This window comes from Tympanuchus pallidicinctus, unplaced genomic scaffold (genome assembly GCF_026119805.1).
Source record: "Tympanuchus pallidicinctus isolate F22 unplaced genomic scaffold, pur_lepc_1.0 scaffold2, whole genome shotgun sequence".
Lineage (NCBI taxonomy): Eukaryota > Metazoa > Chordata > Aves > Galliformes > Phasianidae > Tympanuchus > Tympanuchus pallidicinctus.
In genome coordinates this window covers 10,428,797-10,448,972 of record NW_026294721.1, presented here as the reverse complement: position 1 = coordinate 10,448,972, position 20,176 = coordinate 10,428,797, and the positions used below count along the sequence as shown (strand labels likewise).

Below are 20,176 nucleotides of genomic sequence, written 5' to 3'. Positions count from 1 at the left end.
CCTCATGTTCCAGTTCTGAGAAACAAGGTATGAGAAAACTCAATTTGAAATAAGAGAGGAGGGCAGCAAGTGGTTGGTTGTAATGGTGATATTAAGTACAAACTCTAAAGCTTCGTGCTCCTGAAGAGGTGATAAAGACATGACTTACGGAGGGATGAGTACGAGTCTGTCTTTTCATTGAAGTGAGCACATTGCAACCTCTCAAGTTAAATGAAGTCTTTTAGTGGTAAGCAAAATTCAGTGCAGAGAAGAGTTTTCTAAGCAATTCCAGTTCTGCAATTAGGAATTTAACCCGTTGTTTATGAAAATAAAATTTATTTTTCCTTGTAGGCTTGTTAGTGTTGGATAAATATGACAGTTGCAGCATATGTTGTTTCTTCAGAAGCTGTGAATTCAAATCATGGAGTTGTTAAAAACAAATAAATAAAAAAATCTTGGGTGTTTACAATCCAAGGTAGGTCTGTCAATTATAGAAGGAGGAGCTTGCTTCCCACCAGCTAGTATAGCTGGGACATATCTGGGACAAGTGCCATAAAATAATAATTAAAAAAATCTCCTGGGTGGAGGCTGGGGACATAATTCACAATTCTGAAGAAACTCATTGCTTTAGTCTCTAGACTTCAATTCTGGATCCAATGCTGGCCAGTAATTCAGTATTTTTAATCGCTGACATGAATTTTGCTCTTTAAGTTTGTAAACTGCTTGAAGAATGCTGAAATGGGGAAGGTTGTTGCTAGGATAATCTGAAATGACAGAGTTCTGGCAAAATTAGTTTTGATACAGGCAGATGCAGAGTAGTGCATCAGGATATAAGAAAAAATAGAGCTTGGACTTAGAGTGGAAGGCAGATTTAGGAAGGCACTGTAAGATTGTTGGAGATAACTTTCTCAATATGTCCTTTAACTGAATTGGTATGGCAAAGAGGGCTCACAAGATTTGAGGGCTCACAAAATTTTTGTCTTTGTGAGTAGAACTTGGAAGACTGTTCTCTCTTCCTTTTTTTCTTCTGTCCCTTTGTCTTTTTTTTTTTTTTCCCCTCCCACTCTTGTCTCTGTCTGCAGACTTATCTTGACAAACTTGTTTTTTCTTCTGCAGAATGTTGGTTGGATTTTACTGGCAGTTAGCCCAGGGATGCTGGGCTAGTCAGAATAAATATTGCTGGAGGAGTAGGTGGAGATCTACAAAACCTAACGTTAAACAAGAGGAGACTGATTAGAAACAGCTCTTTGGAGCCTAAGAGATGAGTAATGTCTAGGCTTGGAATGTTCTTGGATTCTTGGGGAGAACCTGGTGGTGTGGATGAAAAAATGCTGATTATTTGTGTATGTATCTGCATTCATTTAATCCCCAATCACTGTGCACTAATTTTATCAGGCAGGCTTGCCAAGTGACCTTTCCCTTTTTGGGAGAGAAGAACAAAATGTTTAACATGGCTCTTGAAAAAAAGCGGAGCGTTGGATTGATTATCCCAGAAACCCATTAGGTGTAAGACATATATAAGCTGTTTGCAGGCTGTCTGTAAGTAGTGTTTAAAGTACAAGTCAGAGAACAGACTGGCATCTGCCTCTGGATTTGTTAGCTGCTGTAGTTCAGATCTGGTGCCCTCACATCGCTGCTAGAGAAAATACTCTGAAAATAAAGTTAGTGGAGAGGACCTATAAAGAATACTGGAAAATAAGCATAATGAGATGTGTTGTAGGTCAGTCATTAACCTTATCAAAGATAAACGATCAAAGGGTAATATGATTGCTGTGCATAATTACTTATGTTTGGAGATTGTATTTGTCAGTAGGGGCCTGTTAGTCTTGTATACAAGATCTCAAATTGGACAAATTTAGTCTGGAAAAAAATGATGTGAGGAATAAAATGAAATAATCTGATACCATTTTCTGGCCTATAGTCCAATTCACCCCTCCCCATAAAATTTAAAATTAAACAGTTATAATAAATCAGAGCATCAAGTTTTTTTGATGCCTGAACTTTCAGGAGCAATCGTAGGATTTTAAGGAAAGTATAAATAATGTTAGGATAAGTTAGACTGTAGATGTGTCTTTGGAATAAAAACCTACGTGTTTCTAAAGGTTAAATTCGAAGATCATAGAATCGTAGAATGGATTGAATGTCTCCAGGGATGGGGCATCCACAACCTCCTTGGGCAACCTGTTCCAGTGTGTCATCACCCTCTTGTGTGAAAAACTTCCTCGTAATATTTAATCTAAACCTTCCCTGTCTCAGTTTAAAACCATTCCCCCTTGTCCTGTCACTGTCAACCCATGTAAACAGTTGTTCCGCCTCCTGTTTTTACATTCCCTTCAAGTATTGGAAGGCTTCTCATTGAGGTCTTCTCATTATTTTATGGCTCTTCTCCAAGCTAAACAATCCCAGTTCTCTCAACCTTTCTTCACAGGAGAGGTTCTCCAGCCCCCTGATCATCTTAGTGGCCCTTCTCTGGACCCGTTTCAAGAGCTCTGCATCTTTCTGACTTACAGAATGACTTACATTCTTCATACAGAAATCATTCACTTTACACCAAAATACAACAAATGCAAAAACTTTGTAAAAGCACGCATATTCCTATCTCCTCTCTCTTTCTCTCCTCTCCCCTCCTTCTTCATGTTTTCTTCAGTAGTTAGTTCAGTCAAGAATTACTTCTTGTATCACTCTAGTAAGCAGTTACCTCATAGCCTTTATCCACTTGGGTTCATTATGAATTTAGGCAGAAAACATTTAGCTGTTGTGGTCATTATCTGCCATTACCTGCTATGAGGATTTTTATGTTTTACTATGCTGAACATTACGGAATTAAGATTGTGGTTGCAGTGCCTTCAATAAATATCTATTTCCGTGGATGTTCAGTTCTAAGAATTCAGAATAGGAAGCCTTTAGCTACAGGCAGTCATTTAATTTTTTATTTCTGTCCTTTTCCTTTGGAGTTGAACATAAAATTTTAAACAGAATGATCTTCTAAAACTATTAAAATAAACAGATTGTCTTGGAGGTTTACTGATTTCTTCTCCCTTTCTGCTTTTTCCATTCCCCCACCCCCTTCTAGATTCTTTGCTCTAGTCTTCCAGTGTGAAATAACCATCAGAGTCACTGCAAAGCTGAATGGTAATTAATAATTAAAGACAGATCCAGAGGAATGTATCTATAATGCATTGTTTTATGGAGGGAGGAGTGTGTAAGTTGTTTTTTTTTTCTTTCTTTCTTTCTTTTCTCTTTTAAAGAGAAAAAAGCAAAAACTTGGTAGGTATTCTTAGAAACACATGTATTGCAAATTTCAGACTAAGCTGCTTGCTAGTCATGATGCCATTTCTCAAAATAACGCATCAGATATTGAGTGTGCAGCTCTCACCAACTTGCTCATACTAGTCTGTCGGGCACAACCATAGCCTCTTAGATTTTCTTTGCTTTGAGATAATTAAAAAACAAAAAAAAAGGGAGGACCACTCCAGGTGCTGGGATGCTAAAAACAAGACAAAGGACTCCGAACCAGTGATGCACACCCTGCACTATTTCCCTGAACTACTTCTCTTACGGCTCTGAGGAGGGAGTATTTCACAGGGACTGACTGTCCTCCAAATACCTTAACCCCCAGAGAAAATGGGCACTACTTGAGCTGAATGGGAACCAGGGAATTTTCTTAAGGTGGAAGATATTTTCCCTTCCTGATTGATGCGTTTCACTGGTAGCATTCTTACTGCCTTTTTATTTTATTCGTGGGAAATTCACATTATTTCCAGGTATCTGAAGGTTCATTTTGCACTTCTCTAATCTGTTTATATCCGTGTTCTATTTGGGCCATCATTTGGGGAAGGGAAAGGGAGGCTCCAAAAATAGTTGTCCATTGCTGTCTATTTGTTACCTTTGTTATACCTTTTGTGGAGCAGAGATTATGGAGTGTTCTCCTTCTGGGCTGATGGGAAACCACTGTCCCTGAAATGGCAAAGATTTCTGTGGGTGTCTCTGAACTGGGTACTCTGTGAATGTGCATAAAAACTGAGTTCTAACTATTGCTGATGTTCTTTCATTAAAATCTTCCAGCATTGAACTTTAACATTTATAATTTCTTCCTTCACATAACGTTAATAACAATGCTGTATTAATTAACTAATACTGTAATGCGTTACATTGCTCATTTTAAATCTCAGAGCATTTAAGACATTTTGATCTGTATTTTTCCAGTGTTAGTCACAAAAGAGGTTGTCTTTGGAAAAGCTGAAATAGACAAAAAGAAATTAAAGGAGTCAAATGTTGTTTTTAAATGTATGGGCAGTATATTTTCCCCATGGCCTCCAGTCTTGTAAAATATGGGTGTTTTTTAATAGTCTGCTTTTTTTTGCATATTTTATGAACAACAAATATACGTGGATGGAGATAATGTGTTGAGGTTATTTTCAGTAGCCTACTTCTACTCTCTTTCTGTCAGATATTTTAATTTAACTTTTATTTTGATTAAGAAATGTTTATTTAAGAAAGAGCTTCTGATGTGTAGGTTTCCACTATAGGATAAAACAGCTTACATCATTAAATGTAACTTACATCATAAATATAACAGAGCTGTTCTATGTGGGTAGCACCATGTCCCTTGTTTAAAGCTTAACTTTGTGAAGTTATAGGCGTTTTATGGAAAACATGGCTTGGCTTTTTTTGTTGTGCTTAGAATATGTGAGACTTCTGCAAATATTGGTTTTGTCAAAATTGAATCCTTCCCTTCGTGAAAAAAATGTCAAGATCAGATTTGATTTTGATCTGCTTAGAATAGGCTTAATCTAGATTCCCAGATTCCCCTAGACTCAAATAGATTTTGGATCAGACTCAAATTAATGGATAGGTAAAGATGAGGAAGGAGACAAACTGGTGACACACTGGAACAGGTTGCCCAAGGAAGTGGAGGCATTCAAGGCCAGGCTGGATGTGGCTCTGGGCAGCCAGGTCTGATGGTTGGTAACCCTGCACACAGCAGGGAGGTTGAAACTAGATGATCATTGTGGTCCTTTTCAACCCAGGCCATTGTATGATTCCATGGTAAGGAGGAAGAAGAGCATCCCATTGGTAACAAGATCAAGCTCAGAAGTTGCAGTTGGATTTGGGCTATATCCTCTGCACTCTGAGTATGAATGCCTTTTTATCATGGCATGAATTAAACCCCAAACTAAAGGAAAAGAGTTTACAAGAATTTGAAGGTTCACTTTTTTTCTCTCTTTAGGAATAAAGTAATTTTTGTAATAAAAGGACTGTTGACTTGTAAAGAGAGGGGACTATGCTTTAAGTTTTGGAAATAGGCCACAAATAGAGACAATACTAATAATATAGAATTATATGGAATTATAAAATTACGTAGAATAACAGACGTGAACTAATGTCTGTTATGACATTGTTGTCTAATGACAACAGAATGAACTAATTAGGAGAAAAGATTCAAAAATAAGCAGAAGTTGGTCTGAGATGCTTAGTATACTGAAGTACAACAGTGCTTGTTATGAACACTGTGGAGAAATTTTAACAGCATTACACTAAGTTCTTTAATAGCTTGATAGAAAACTTGTCATAGTTATGCAGACCATTTTGAAGAAATAGAATGCATTATGAAAACTAGTCTGCATCTTCTGAAACAAAATCTAGTTGCATCTAGGTTCTTTTAACTCGTTCCTCAGATTTCCATTTTTTCTTTGACAGGAAACTGAATTTTTTCAGTAGTAAAAGTTCTGCCTTCTTGGCACAGTTTTCATTGCAGATCAGTTATGAGCGTGGTACAGAAACACATAACGGTACTTCAGCCTTCCTAGCTCCGCAAGGTGCTGGTGTACTGCTATGTCACTAGTACCAGTACCAGCAAGAGGTCTGGATGAATTACATCTTGGATCATGTATTACAAAAGAAGATCTTCAAAGTTCGTGGCATGCACAATTTATTGTCTGCTGACTCTGCTTCTCGATTTGCCCTTATTTTTGTTTGTTGTTTTGCCTAGCTCTGCCTGGACTTCTTCCATGACTCACTTAGGCATGGATCCATTCAGATTTTCCAAGAGGCTGAAGCTAGCAGTAGATTTCTGGGATGAGTAGTTAATATGAAAAATGAAGCATCTCCAAAGGACTATGCAGATGTAAATGGGCAAAACAGTTCTCCAAGAGTGTCTGTCTCTGTGTCTAGGGGCTGGTATATTCTAAATTTAGATGGCATGAATCAGTGATTTATCTCTGACTCCATTTCCCAACTGTAAAACAGAAAGCACTACTACCTTATGCTGAGGGAATTTTAGAAGCCTGTAATTACTTCGTTTCTGGAGAAAAGAGCCATGAGAAGTTGTTAGAGATAATTGTGCTGAAGTGCTCTAGGAAAGAATTAAAAATATTTGCCCTCCAAGACTTGTGCAGCTAAACTGTTGTACGTGTGCATTTATTTCTGACAGTAGAAAAGAGTAGTTCTCATAACATGAAAAAAATTTCTTAACATGTTTAAAACAATCTGGGAACACAGACGGGGAGACTAAGCGTGAAGGGAAACATTTCCCAGTACAAATTTGTTACAGAAAATTCTTTGCAGCCCTGACTGTAGCCAGCTTAATGCTAACATAGAGAAAGTGAATCTACTGAATGCCTAATTCTTTGCTGGAGTAAAATAAAGAAATATAGACCTCATTTATCAGGGCTTACAGTCTTTTTCTGCTTGTACTTCCTTGATCTGAGGGTCATTTAAAATATATTAGAGGTTTAAGGTTGAAATGCAAGGCTAATTTGAAACCTGGCTCTGAGATGACCGGTTGTGTTAATATTCTTCATACTGCTTAGAAGTGACATATCTGTGATAGGCCAGAATTAGCCAGGGATCCCAAATGACATGGGATTGCCTGGTGAAACAGCTATTTCTTTTCGCAGGTAACGCTGTATAATTCCACTTAGCTTTGGTGACCCCATGGAGCTTGAAGTAATGAACATATAGGATAGAAGGGGGTGAGGAGGAGTCTTAGGAAACACAAAAAGCTGGCAAAAACTCTGCACTCACAGCATGGAGACCTTCTGGTTTGGCTCTGGGCTGAAAGTAAAGAACTCTCCAGCATTCTCCTGGCCCCTTCTAACATTTTCTCTGACATATTTGGCCTTTGACCAATTTTCCCAACTGCTCCCAAACCCTTTCTAATAGTCTTGTAACCCGGCTGGATGTTTCCTCAGCTCCTTTATGCCCTTTCTGTTGGCACGGATATGAATTTCTGCTGCTTCATGAATAATGTCTAAGATAAATGTACTTTCATCCTTCTTCCTCTCAAAGGGGGTCATTCCCATTATTTTACCATAGCTGAATTCTGTTAATTTAATTTGAGGTAGCAGTAATTTGTTTTGAGTGTAGCCACAGGGAGTAGGCAGGTTTGGAATTTGAGGTAGTGGGTCCCCTTCCATGCTGTACTGGGCACAGTGTGTTGTTACTTTTGCTGAAATTAGTAAAAACTAGTTAAAAATTAGTTAAAAAAAAATTTAACAGGGAAAGTAGGAAATGCAACAATTAAAATGAAAGGCAGATGAGAAGAGATAACCTTCCACCCAGTAGAAGAATGAAGAGAGGTAGCACTGGGCCTGATCCATTCTGATGTGGAGCTGTAGTGTGGAGTGAATGGTCCTTGTTGTGAGGCATCTGAGCCCACCCCACAAGGAGCAGGACAGTGCTGGAGTACTGCAGGACTGTCTTTAGACAACACTTGAGAAACAGGCCAAGATATGTTTTTTGCTTTATTCCTGTTTTGCTAGGCAACCTCTTGACTTTGTTTTCCACGCTGGTTCTGTATCATTACCTAAGCATGATTTTATCTTTGCTGTAAGTCGCATTAAAGCACCTCTGAGTGTGTTAATGCCTTCCAATGCAACACGCACGCTCCACCGCACAAAAAATGCGAAAGAAATTTGCATCTGTTTCTCTTGTGTATTTACCCACCTGGGTAAAATTGTAATCAGCATGACCCTATAATTGCAAAATAACTGCCTTATTCTTTAGCATATTTGTCCTTGCATTATGTCTTTCAGGAGGAGTGTGCTGTTGTCTCTTCCTGTGGATCGCATGACTATATTTATATTTCCCAATTATATTGGACAAATTCAGGTACCTACAACATTCAGGAAATATTAATGTCCAGGAAATATTAAAGTCCTTATTAATGATAAAAGGATATTAAACATTGTGACAGCATCTTGATGCAGCGTCAAAGACCTTTCCACCATATGCAGTTTTATAAAGTCTCTTTCCGATAGGCAGTTAGGTCTTATTTGAACACTATATCTCAGAGATAATTAGATGTAATATTGAGGTCAGTTAGGTTGATGCAGCCTCTGATAAATGGGATGTTATCTAGTACAATGGTGTTTAACCCCATGGTTCTTCTGACGAGAGGGCAGCTGCGAGGGAGAATAACCAATATGAACATCTCTGCCAGCAATCCTGCGTCATATGAACAGTCCTTCCAGTGTGTGGTATTCTCTACAGATGTTTCCATATGTCTTGAGTAATGTGTTTTGTTTTTTTTTTTTTTTAATAAAGAGCTTAATTACTTTTACATGGTAATAGAAGAAAATAGCTTTGACTTTGAAAAATGATTTAGTGAGGCAAATTGGAAGTTTACTTTCAATTTTTTGTATTTTACTATTGGGAAACAGCATTGCGTGACAGATTGGAAATACTTCCTAAACAAAATGAAATCTTTGTTCCTGGTAGAGAATAGTTATTTAACACTGATGACCAGAATGAATTGCCTACCCATAATTGTGGATTCTTGACTACCTGGAGGAGAGCAGAGATGCTTTAGATCTATCTTCTGCAGATGTTGGCTGTTCTTTCCTTTGAGTTTTCATAGGAATGAAAAAGAACATTTAAACAATAGGTTTGCTTCTGCAGGAAAGATTGTTAATTCAGTTCAGAATATTAGGATATTAGAGGAGATAAGTGAAACGAATCTATATTTCAAACATTTTTACAATTAGGAAACAAGCCAGACTGTTAAAAACTAGAAAAATATATTCTTACTTCATTCTTTGGAAATATACTCTTTTGGCATGTTTGCAGAGGTGACTTTAAGAGCTTACAAAATTCTATCTCAAATATTGCAATCCCCTAAACCACACTGGAAGTGGAGAAAATTGCAGTGACGAACTGAAGGGTTTTGTCACAGATTACTTTATTTTGGGCTCTTTGTAAAAGAAGTAAAACAGTCAAAGTGTTTCACTGTTTTCGAATTTGCAGATGTGATCTAGAATTTTGGGTCCTGTTACTACGTGGCTTTCAAATTGAGATCCTACTTGCTTGAGTGAGCTCTGCATCAACTCTTAGCATGGAAATCTCAAAGCTGCATCTGATGCCTGTAGAAATGAGCAGCAACAAGGCAATGTTAGAGTTGCAGCAGTAAAGATTGGCTGCCTCCATTTTACGTTTACATATGCTTTGATTTTTAAGGACTACCTGATAAAAGTTGACAACACATCATTTTCTGTTGTACTGATGGGTCAAGCTGATTGAAACTGAAGTAACAGACCAGCTGTTTGAGTTTCTGTATTTATTGTTTGCCACTGTTGGAGACAGGTGACTGATTAGGATGGACCTCTAATGTGAACTGGCATGACTGCTTAAAGTTCTTAGATCTGAAGATTCTTCTTTTGAAGCTGATGACTTTCCAAAAGATGTATTTGAACAATGAACTAACACTTGACTTTGATATCAGGCACAGTCTCATTTATATGTTAGAAAGAATGACTTTTTTCCTTTACTCATCACAGAATAGCTGAGGATTGAAGGGACCTCTGGAGGCCATCTGGTCCAGCCTCCCTGCAGGGTCACCACTGCTACAGAAGCTAAGGTTCCCTTGTTCTTCCTCTGATTTTTCAGACAAGGTACAAGCCTTGTCTGAAAGTTTTCATGTATTTGGGCATTCATAATTTTGTTTCATTGTAACTTTCTCTTGGTAGTATTTTTCATTTCAACTAGCAGCCTCTTCTCACAGTCCTGGGATCTCAGTACCTCCCTGACAAATGTGGCTGAAATCAGTTTACAGAGTAATATAATACAGAGTAGAGATGGACAGCCAAAAGCATACATGTGTAATGCTATCAGGTAAACATAATTTTCTTTGGAGCTTGCACTGAAGATCTGACATGAATTGATGATGATATGAAGAGTTATTGTCTTCTGAAATTGGATTGTAGGCTCTTGATGGTAATAGGTTGTCTTTTTGTTCTTTGCTTCTACAGCCAGTGCTGACACAATGTAATAATGCTTCATACTAGCCAGTGGATTAAATATGTTACAAATCTTGAAGTTACACTTTAGTCAAAGTGCTTGCAGGGTTAATGTGTGAAGTACTACATTTAACATAGTTTTGAATCTGGAAATAATCAAAGCCAGGGCTTTCAAGTATATTCACTTATTCAGCTCCTCTGAACAGAAATACCTCTTAGAGAATAGGAATTGACCCACTGTTGTTTCTTGCCTTGAGATATGATTAAATGCACTGTAGAATTATTACTAGTGCTTAAAACAAGTGCAGTGATCTGGCCAGTGACTTCCTGCACAGTAAGTTCTCCCTTCTCCTAATGCAGCTTACTTGGAAGATCTCTAAATCTAACCTCCTTAAGTCTTTCATATTAAACCATGGTTTGCTTGTGTGCACTTTATTATCAGAGAGGAGTAGAAACTTGTACAGCGAGGTCTTAATAGCTTTAGTAATGATTTAAATGTCTCCTTTTTCACCTTTCAGCACAGCATTACAACAGGGTAAACCTAGATGCTTTTTCCCACTTACTGCTCTTCCAGTGTAATCAAATTATTATGAAGTTGTTGATAATATTTAAGGCACTTGGTCCATATAATAGACCTGTAATAAATTTTCCTGTTAACAGCCTCTTGATATTTACTTTTCTCACGAGTGTCTGTTTTATATAACAAATGTTAAAAATAATGTCAACCTTAGCATGATGATCAAAGAGCCTGCCTGCTGCGAAAGTAGAAGTGGCTTGAGGGACCAGAGAATAGGTGCTTCCCTATTATTTGTTATGGCTTTTTCTTGTTGATCAACTGTCTGTAAGGTTTTGGGAGTACAGAGGGTGATAGTGATGAATTAACAGGTTGTACCTAGAGCATCTTGATCACTCTGAAATAGTTACAATGAAATAGTTTGGTTTATTAGCTAAAAAAGATGAATTACACAGTATTCTTGAACAGAACTGTGGCTTATGTTCCAGTCGTGCAGAGTATTAAGTGCCTGATCAAGTGACTCAGAAATACTTCTGATTTCAGTGAGTTCATTCACATGAATGAAATTAAGCAGATGCTAAAAAGTTTGAAGGAACTTGAGTGTGTCTGAGCAGTATGTTCTCCTAGTGGCTATGGCTGTCTGAAAGCGTTTGCAGTGTGTTCTCACCTGCTAATAAACTTGGGAAAACATGAAAGCTTGCAATCATACTTTCAGGGGTACATTTGCAAGTATAAATGTTTCTCTATTAAACTTCTGAATAGATGCCAAAAACAAATCTTCAAATCAGAAATAGAGGGAGTCGAATAAATCTTAACCCACCAAAATCTTAATTTAGATAGATAAACAGGTATCTGTTGAAATTGGTCAGTGAAAAAAAAAAAGTGATGGAAAGTGCATGGAAAGAAAAGAGGCTTTCTTCTTAAGCCAGTGTTTACCAAAACAAGGGGAATCTTCACAGAAAACAAACAAACAACAAAATCAATAAACCAAAGATAAAATTTAAACACCATGGAAAGCGATTAATCAATATATTTTTCCTTTGCTATTCTTTCTATGTGATATGGTGATGAAAAGAGAAAATTAAAATGGACTCCTTTAAAGGCAAAAGTTTGTTAGGAAATTATTAAAAGCACACTGTATGTCTTTAAGAGCAGGTGTGTTTGGCAACTGTTGAGTCATAGCCTGAACCACTGATTGAGCACCTGGGGAAAGGACCTGGTCAGCACTGGGAGCACAGGTGAAGGCAATTCAGCTGTGTGTCCAGAAGGGCTGCAGCCTGGCTGCACCTGCCTTAGACCTCATTTAAGGGCTGACTGCCAGGGGGGAAGGATCTCTGGTTGGAGAGCCCTCCCTTGTGAGCCTAGATCTTCAGAGGTGGGTGAGTTCTTTGTGTTTTCTTTCGGATATTTTGTCTCTTTGTCATAAGGCTTCCTGTATCACCGTTCCCTTGTGTTGATCTTTCTGATTCTTACAAAGTGCAGCTCTTGTTGGCCTAATCTTGCTGCAAAGCATTTTCAGAAGAGAAACAGAGGGAAGGAAAGCATTCAAAAAAGAAAAGATAAAATCCTAGCTTCAATTATTCACAGACACTATTATCTGCAGAATTGTGTGGTGAGACACTGAAACAGGCTGCCCAGCGAGACTATGGATGTCCCCTCCCTGGAAGCATTCAAGGCCAAGCTGGATGGAGCTGGGAGCAACCTGGTCTAGGGGGGAGGTGTCCCTGCCTACAGCAGGTGTTTGGCAGTAGATGATCTTAAAGGTCCTTTCCAACCCCAACTGTTCTGTGACTCTCTGAATTTTCCTTTTGCTTTAGCTGTCCGTCATTCACTGAAAACCTAGTCTAGCCATGAAGAATGATTTGTTTCTACAAAAGATTTTTGGAAAAGAAACTATAACTCTTATGTTTGGAGAAAAGCTTTGAGCTGTAGCAGCTAGGGAAATAGAGGCTTGGTGTGGGAGATCTCTGACAAATCACAGTTCTGCCTCTCTTACCTGGAGAAAAAAAAAAAAAAAAAAAAAAAAATCGGTGGGAAGGGTGAAAGTGTAGAGGTATGGTAATATCTGAATTTCCATTGAAAACTTGCTTTGAGTGCTCATTGCTTAAAACTTTAGGAGTCCCAAGAAATTTATCCTCTATAACCTTGACCCATGTGGGGAAATACTAGCCAGCTCCAGCTTTAATAAAGAGGCACAGCTTTTGTGATGGCAGCTGGAAATTTTAATTTTCCTTTTTCTGTTTGTAATCTGTATGGTGTGACATTATTCTTGTAAGCCTGTCAGGAAGCATTAAAAAACAAACAAAAAACAAGATTTTTTTCTTTTTAAAGAAAGAGCTGAAAAGTCTCCTGAATTGTTTGCAGGAAAGCTGACAGGAAGCTGGAAATGTGATGTTCTGTTTATTTCAGTGTTCCTGAAACTGCAGTGATCTTCAACAGTACTGAAGGGGCAGAAGAGGCTGGGATCTGAGCAATAGAAATATAATCAGAAAGCTTTAAGACCCAGTAAGGACTGCTCCTAAGAGAAGTGTACAGTGCTCAAAGAATGAAGTAGAGGGCTGCACCAGGCATTCGAGTCATTCATTTTGGACCAAAGTACATTTTTATTTTTATTTGTATTTACTGAATTCAAATATCCCTAAATAAAAATGCCCTCAAAACAGAATTCCAATCATGAAGCTTTATTGAGGCTTTACTCCTTTAGAGTTGGCAAATAAAATGTCCTTGGTGTTGTTAAAGGATGAAATGTTTTAAAACACCTTTATAACTCTTAAAACAGGAGATGGGATTGATCAAGAGATCTGTTACTTTCTAAGTCTGTCTTTAAATTAAGAATCTGGTGAATTTAATTCTCCATTGTTGTTTAGCTACATTCATTTGAGCAGTCCATGGCTAACAGTAGTGCGTGCTGGTGAGGATGATACTATTACTCAGTTGCTATTGTGCTTTGAGCCTCTCTCCATTTATAGGAAACCTGAAATCTTTCACTAGATTAGAAGTGTGGATGAACTGTTGGTTGCCATCAAAGTGGTAAAAATGCTTCCTATTGTGGAGACTCATTAAAATGAAACCATTGAAACAAGACTCTGCTCTTAGAAATGATGCTCAGAATCCAGAGATCCCAAAGACCATCGCAGTTTTGTGAAATGATTGATTTTTTTTCTTTGGAGTATTTATTTAATGTGGGTAGAATACCGTAAAATCGTAGAATTGCTCAGGTTGGAAAAGACCTTGAAGATTGTGAAGTGAAACCACAACCTAACCATAGTACCCCAACAACTTTCCGCTAAATCGTGTCCCTGAGCACCACATCCGAATGGTTTTTAAACATATCTAGGGATGGTGACACAACCACCTCCCTGGGGAGCCGATTCCAGTGCTTAACAACCCTTTCCTGATAGGTCCTGAAGTTTTTCTCAATGTCCAAACCTAAATTTGTCCTGGTGCAACTTAAGGCCATTTCCCCTTGTCCTATCACCAGTGAGAAGAGACCAATCACGCTGTGGCTGTAAGCAGCTTTCAGATACTGGAAGAGAGCAAGCAGCCTTCTTTTCTCCAGACTAAACAGCCCCAGTTCCTTCAGTCTCTCCTCACAGGGCACATTCTCCTTGCCCTTCATAAGCCTTGTTGCCCTGACCTGCTCCAGCACCTCAATATCCTTTCTGTACTGAGGTGCCCAAAACTGAACACAATACTTGAGGTGAGACCTCACCAATGCTGAGTACAGGGGCAGGATTATTTCCCTACTCTTGCTTACCACACCATTCCTGATACAAGGAACTAGGGTTAGAGAAGCAAATAATGGCATGTACTTCTCAGAATTGTGGCTTGGATGAAGGCAGCTATCTTGATGTGTAAGAAGGCATTTTCCTATGTATGACTGCTATCAAATGCAGTTTATAATTACCTGAAACCCTTTCATTTGAATTATGTTGAATAGCAGTAGTTTTTTGGTTTGATGGGTGCAGCCCATAGATGGATTGGAGCTGGCAGACACTACAATGAGTGCACTCTTTGTGTGGAGTCCTTAATGTTACGGGTGGGTACTGAGAAACAGAAATGGCTTATTGTGAATGTGCTTCGCTGATATTTCCAAGTTCAAAGCAGGTAGGTTGAGAGTAACCTGATAGGATCTTCTGTGTGTGGTAATAATCAGTTATGAAACACTGGACTTTCCCTGTGGTAGAGTAGTTTCAATGTATACCGCTGTAAGTGATCTGAATTAAATTTACAGTTTTAGGACATAGAGAGATGAAAAACATAGGCTTAGTAAGTTCAGAATTCAGTCTTTTCATGAATATGAAAAATCCTCATATCTTCCCTCTTTTTCTTTTTTAATCTCATGTTGCTCAAATATGTTCTTGCATCTCTTTTAAAAAAAAAAAAAATAATAAAAATTTCCTAGGTCAATTTTTGTGGCATAAGAATTTTAGGTCTTTTAAAAGCCAAGATCTGAAATGTTTTCCTTAGTAATTAGAGCCAATTGATGCTCCCAATAGTGAAGTTTCTTTCTTTTTCTCCTTAATTGCAAGGACCAGCAATATGCTGTAGTTGGGATGCTGACAATAGAGTAAATAGCTGACCTGCTGACCTGATGGAGCATGGTTGGGTTGTGGCCAGGACTCTCATCAGTAGATACTCCCTCTCAGTTGGGAAATGTTTCTTTTGGCTTTGTAAGCCTTGTAGTAACCTATTTAAAAGTAAGATTTTTTTTTTTTTTGTCTTGTTCTATTTTAAACCAAGGCTATACTTTTACAGTGCCTTTTCATCAAATTCCAAAAAAAGCATCTGGTAGATGCATTTCCTTTGAGAATAAGAGAGATTAATATTGTTTGTTAATTAATGAGGTTCTGCTTTTACTTATTAAACATACATCTAGCAATACATGTTATGAATTTGTTAGGCTACAATCAATCTGTGACTAATACATTAGTTCAGTTTTGCAAAATGTTGTTTTTCAAGATGCCATGTATGTAGCACCTGTAGTCTGGAATTCTCTTACAATCTCCAGTGTACATAGACCCAAGCTTTGAACTGTTGCAGAAATGTGGCATTAGCATATTAATTGTCTGGATAATCAAATGAATGCCTAAAGTTGCTGTTTGCTAGAGATTTCACCTGGTGGTCAGGAACAGGGGAAGTGCCAGCTGAGTAACAGCATGGTCTCAGCTGCTGGAGACTGATGTTGACCCTGCGTTAAAGAAATGTAACAGCTGTGCAGAGAACCACAGGTTCTTCCAATTCAACATCAGTGGGGTTGCTATGGTAACTTGGGGATAAGAAGCACTAATATGGACTGGCAGCAAGCGAGGGAAAACTGCTTTAAGTGATCTAAATATAAAACACAGCACTCAGCTTGATACATCAGTCATGGACTAACACTTGACATTGACCAGTGAATTTGTCAGATGTTGAATGAATGGAATATCTGTTTCTTACTGACTTTTCTTGTAGGCTGTGTATGTTTTGTGGATTGAATTTGTTAATATGTATTTAGATACTGGTAATCCTGATGAGTAATTACAGAGTGCAAAGCCTGTTCTTCAAAGGAGAAGAATACTTTTAGGAATAAAAAATTTACAGACATTATAGTCACATTTTTGGTCTTGTAGAGAAGACCCAAACTCATTTTCTGTCTTAATTTATATTGGTAATCAAGGTTAATTGCTATTGTTTAACACTTTGAGCTAATAAATAAATGTGTCCATAGATGTCAGTGACAGTTGCCTCCCTTAAATTGGCAACCAGTTTGGTTCTTTCTACTGAGAAGGTCATTCAGATTGTTTCAGGGTTGTCATGTGGTAGAGGGATTTATGTGACCATTCCGACTCCACTGTGAAGTGAAAGTCACCTGGTTTGCAGAAAGCTTCAATTGCTGAAATAACTCTCCTCAGAAAGAGGAAAAAAATCCCATCCAGTCAGTCTAAAAGTAAATCCAATAAGAAATAACAAAAAGAAAACAAAACAAAAAACCCAACCTGAAATGCAGTTCAGATTTTCAGAATTCACCTCTATATTCACGAGAGTAATACTGCCCATTTTCTACCTCCGTTTTATTTATCAGTGTATGTTTATAAATATGTTTTTATTGTCTTTTTAGGTGATCCTGATCCTTACCAAGTACTATCATACTGACATGGGAAAAGTGCTGGAGAGCTCTTTGTGGAGGTAAATTTTATGCTTTTCCTATAACTTCTATCTTTTCTCTGAGTTTGTCTCTCTCCCTGTAACAAGTTGCTGCTGGATTCATCGAACTACTTTTTGATGTTAATATGGCAGTATGACCCAGAGTCTCAGTAGTACGTATTCTTTTTCTTCTTTAAATGACCTGCAGTTCCGTATGAAAGAGTTTGAAATGAATTTGCAGTAGAGAAACAGTTGTGGAGTGTGTAAAGCACCTTCCCAGTGCCGCTTTATAAGAGGCAATTCGTTTTCTTTCTCATAGAAATTTTACATTGAAGTTACCTGAAGACGTTCAGTCCCTTATTGTGTTGTGATGTGTCTCTTGGGAGTTTTTGCAGTTCTTGAGTGCTGTACTGTGGGTAATAAGTAACCCTGATTTGGAAGGAGTCACAATTGTCTGGATGAAATACAATACTGGTGCTGGCTAGGTTGTATGTTATGACAACTTGAAATATACAGTAATTCAATTAAGATTTCTAAATTGATTGTCACGTTCTTAACGTTTGTGAGCTAGAACATCAACATGCTTGTTGTTGTGTGTGCACAAATTGTGTTATCAAACATTAATCAGCACAAAAACAAGGCTAGGGTAAGATTATTACACTAGTTCAACATCACAGATGAAGATCAGTACTTTCCTGCCCTGCTGTCGTTTTTTTTTTTTTTTTTGCTAACATACCTGCTTCAAGCTTGCTGACAGGAGATGAATTACTGTAATTACTCTGTGGTTATGCATATTGAGATGACTTGTTTTTTTCAAGATAAATGGCTAACAGGTACCTACTTTGCAGAGTTGTGTGCCACCTGAATGACTATGAACCTATTCAAAGTTATTTAAGTGCTCATGTGTTGAATGACAGCTCTTAAACCAAACACCTAAAATTTTCTCAGGTGTCCATTTTCTTTTGCTAGATAAGCTTTCTGTGTTCTGTATAATTTTCTGTGTATCTATATAAATTCTACAGGAGATTTTCCTGTACCCATTATGTAGACCTGAAAATTGAAAATATATCCCTGTTATCAATAACTATAAAGTTGCTTCAGTGTTTGCAATGGAATTTTGCTAGGTTATTTATAGCTCTACATGTATTCTTGAATTATTCTGCCTGGATATCTAAGCAGTTGTTACAAATGACAGCAGACATGCTTGAGAATTTCTTGTGTAGCCAGTAAGCTTCAGGTCTAGAAACAAATGGGTGTTGTAATACATTGTGACTTTGGTACCTATAAGCTTCATGCTTTCCCAAAAGCTCATATAGAGACCTTACCTTGCATCTGTGCGAGAAAATCTGATCTGCACATGGTGCATACCAATCTTGTTACTTTTCTTGAGGAAGGCTGTTTTATTCTTGTGAGGTTTCTCATGGCAACAGCAGATCTTTGCAGTACTTTGAGAGCACTTAATATTTGCTCAGGATTGAGCTTTTTAGGGTTACTGGTGGTTCCTTTGTTCTTATCCTTTAATCTTCCAACCTGGGAAGTTGATTACGTATTTGTTTCTGTTTTAGTTTTTGTCCAACATCTTGTGTAAATAAGACAACAAAATAGAAATTCAGATTCCATCAGAATTGTGTAAGCATATATTGCTTTCTTGTTAAATGCCTCCAGCCTATGCAGCATATGCAATATGTTTCAAGTTTTGCTATCCACGCTTCAGTACAATCTATCATGGAAGTCTTTTAAACTTACCCAGCCTGACTCCTCAAAATAAACTCTCTACTCTTTCAAAAATAAACATAAAACAGGCTTCAGATAATGTTGCTTTCTTTTGAGAACATTACTGCTTTAAACAAGGTTGCTCAGACCTTGCTGACAGCTGGTGTGAAGAAGAACTGATGTGAACTGCATTTGAATAAAATTGTTGCTACGTCACGTTATAAAAAAAAATCAGGGCTTTCTCCTTATGGGGAATGGATTTACCAGATGTTTTGGTTGTTTAGGAAACTAGGATGGGAAAGCTGAAAGGAAACAAGCACCTAAGATTTGTAGTTGGGCAAGAGGTGGTAGCTGATCCATCCCTAGATATGCTGTGTTCACCTCCTGCCTCTGCCCTTCGGGGTGCGTAAGCTGAACACAGATACGTCAGATTGTGAGTTAGAAAGTTTGTATATTTAGAAAAGCGCAGACAGGGCTAACTGGTGCAAAAAAAATCAAATAGTGCCTGTCTCTGTTGAGATGTAGCTCATTATATGTAGAAAATAAAATAAATACTGAATGCAGCTGACTCTGAAGTCAGGGAATCTTTGTATTTTTTTTTTCCTGTGTTACGAGTTTGGGTGTGAATTGGTGAAGCTCCATGTTTGCTTGGAGAACCATGACATGGTGTTTTACTCATGCTGGCATCCTGCCCAGAAGGAACAAAGCATATGTTTATTTTTACGCTTTCTGGTTTGTTTCTCTCCTGTTTTTCTCTCATTTGCATCAGAACAAATATACAGTAAAAATGGGTGTGAAAAATGGCACAGGGTTTTTTTGCCAGTGGATAAAAACCATTAATCTTGGTGAAGTTTCTGTGCCCCAGTGGGAATGGACTCTGTCCTATTATTTCCTGATTCTGTCCTGTGTTTTTCTTCTTCCTGTCTTTCACAGCTGCACCGTAGCAGACAGTTAATATTCTCTAAGCGAAGATAAACTTGTTTTATAACCCAGTCAGTCCCCACCAGGTTAATTTTTTAACATTGTTTATCTGCTACTTTTATATCGCCAATCTCTAAATTATCACAGCTTGGCATATATCAGTCCTTTTATTTCCTGCAAAAACATCTTTCTTTTCTTCCTCTAAAACATGTATCTACTTCAACTCCCTCTTTCCTCCCGCACACAGTTGTTTTTTCTTGCCATCTCTGGAACAAGGAGTGAGAAGGGAAGAGTAACTTGGTGGTTATTTGTTCAGAGATGGTTATTAGTTGCTGTAGACAGACTTTCCAGAGTAATGCAAATGGTAGAGGAAAAAAATAAAAACAGCCTGAGGCACATTCCGGTGGAGATGTGGAGACCTTCGTAAAAGAAGAGAGGTTTTTAGAAATGGAGCTGAGTGACAAATTTCTGTGCTTTTGCAGAGCTTTGTTGGTTTATATAGGTGACTTGTATCTATTCATGTGGGTCAGCTTTCAGGATTGGGATGCCGAAATATTGTCTTGGAAACTTACTGTTAGCTAATGAACAGTAAAAATGGTGTTGGTTAATGCAAGTCTTAACAACTTTAACTAGCAGCAGTTATCTCTGGTTACAACACTTATGAATGCATAAATCTTGGTGCAAACGT

General features: G+C 37.9%; 1 protein-coding gene across 9 annotated transcripts in view; it reads left to right on the top strand.

The window, feature by feature from the left end:
- The window catches only part of SORCS2 (sortilin related VPS10 domain containing receptor 2), a 527,145-nt gene that overhangs the window by 163,564 nt on the left and 343,405 nt on the right, over positions 1 to 20,176 (top strand). For all 9 annotated transcript variants that reach the window (XM_052683127.1, XM_052683125.1, XM_052683126.1 and 6 more), the window contains exon 2: positions 16,829 to 16,896. In XM_052683127.1, coding sequence (XP_052539087.1) covers positions 16,829 to 16,896 — 68 coding nt within the window. The remainder of the gene's footprint in view (positions 1 to 16,828; positions 16,897 to 20,176) is intronic.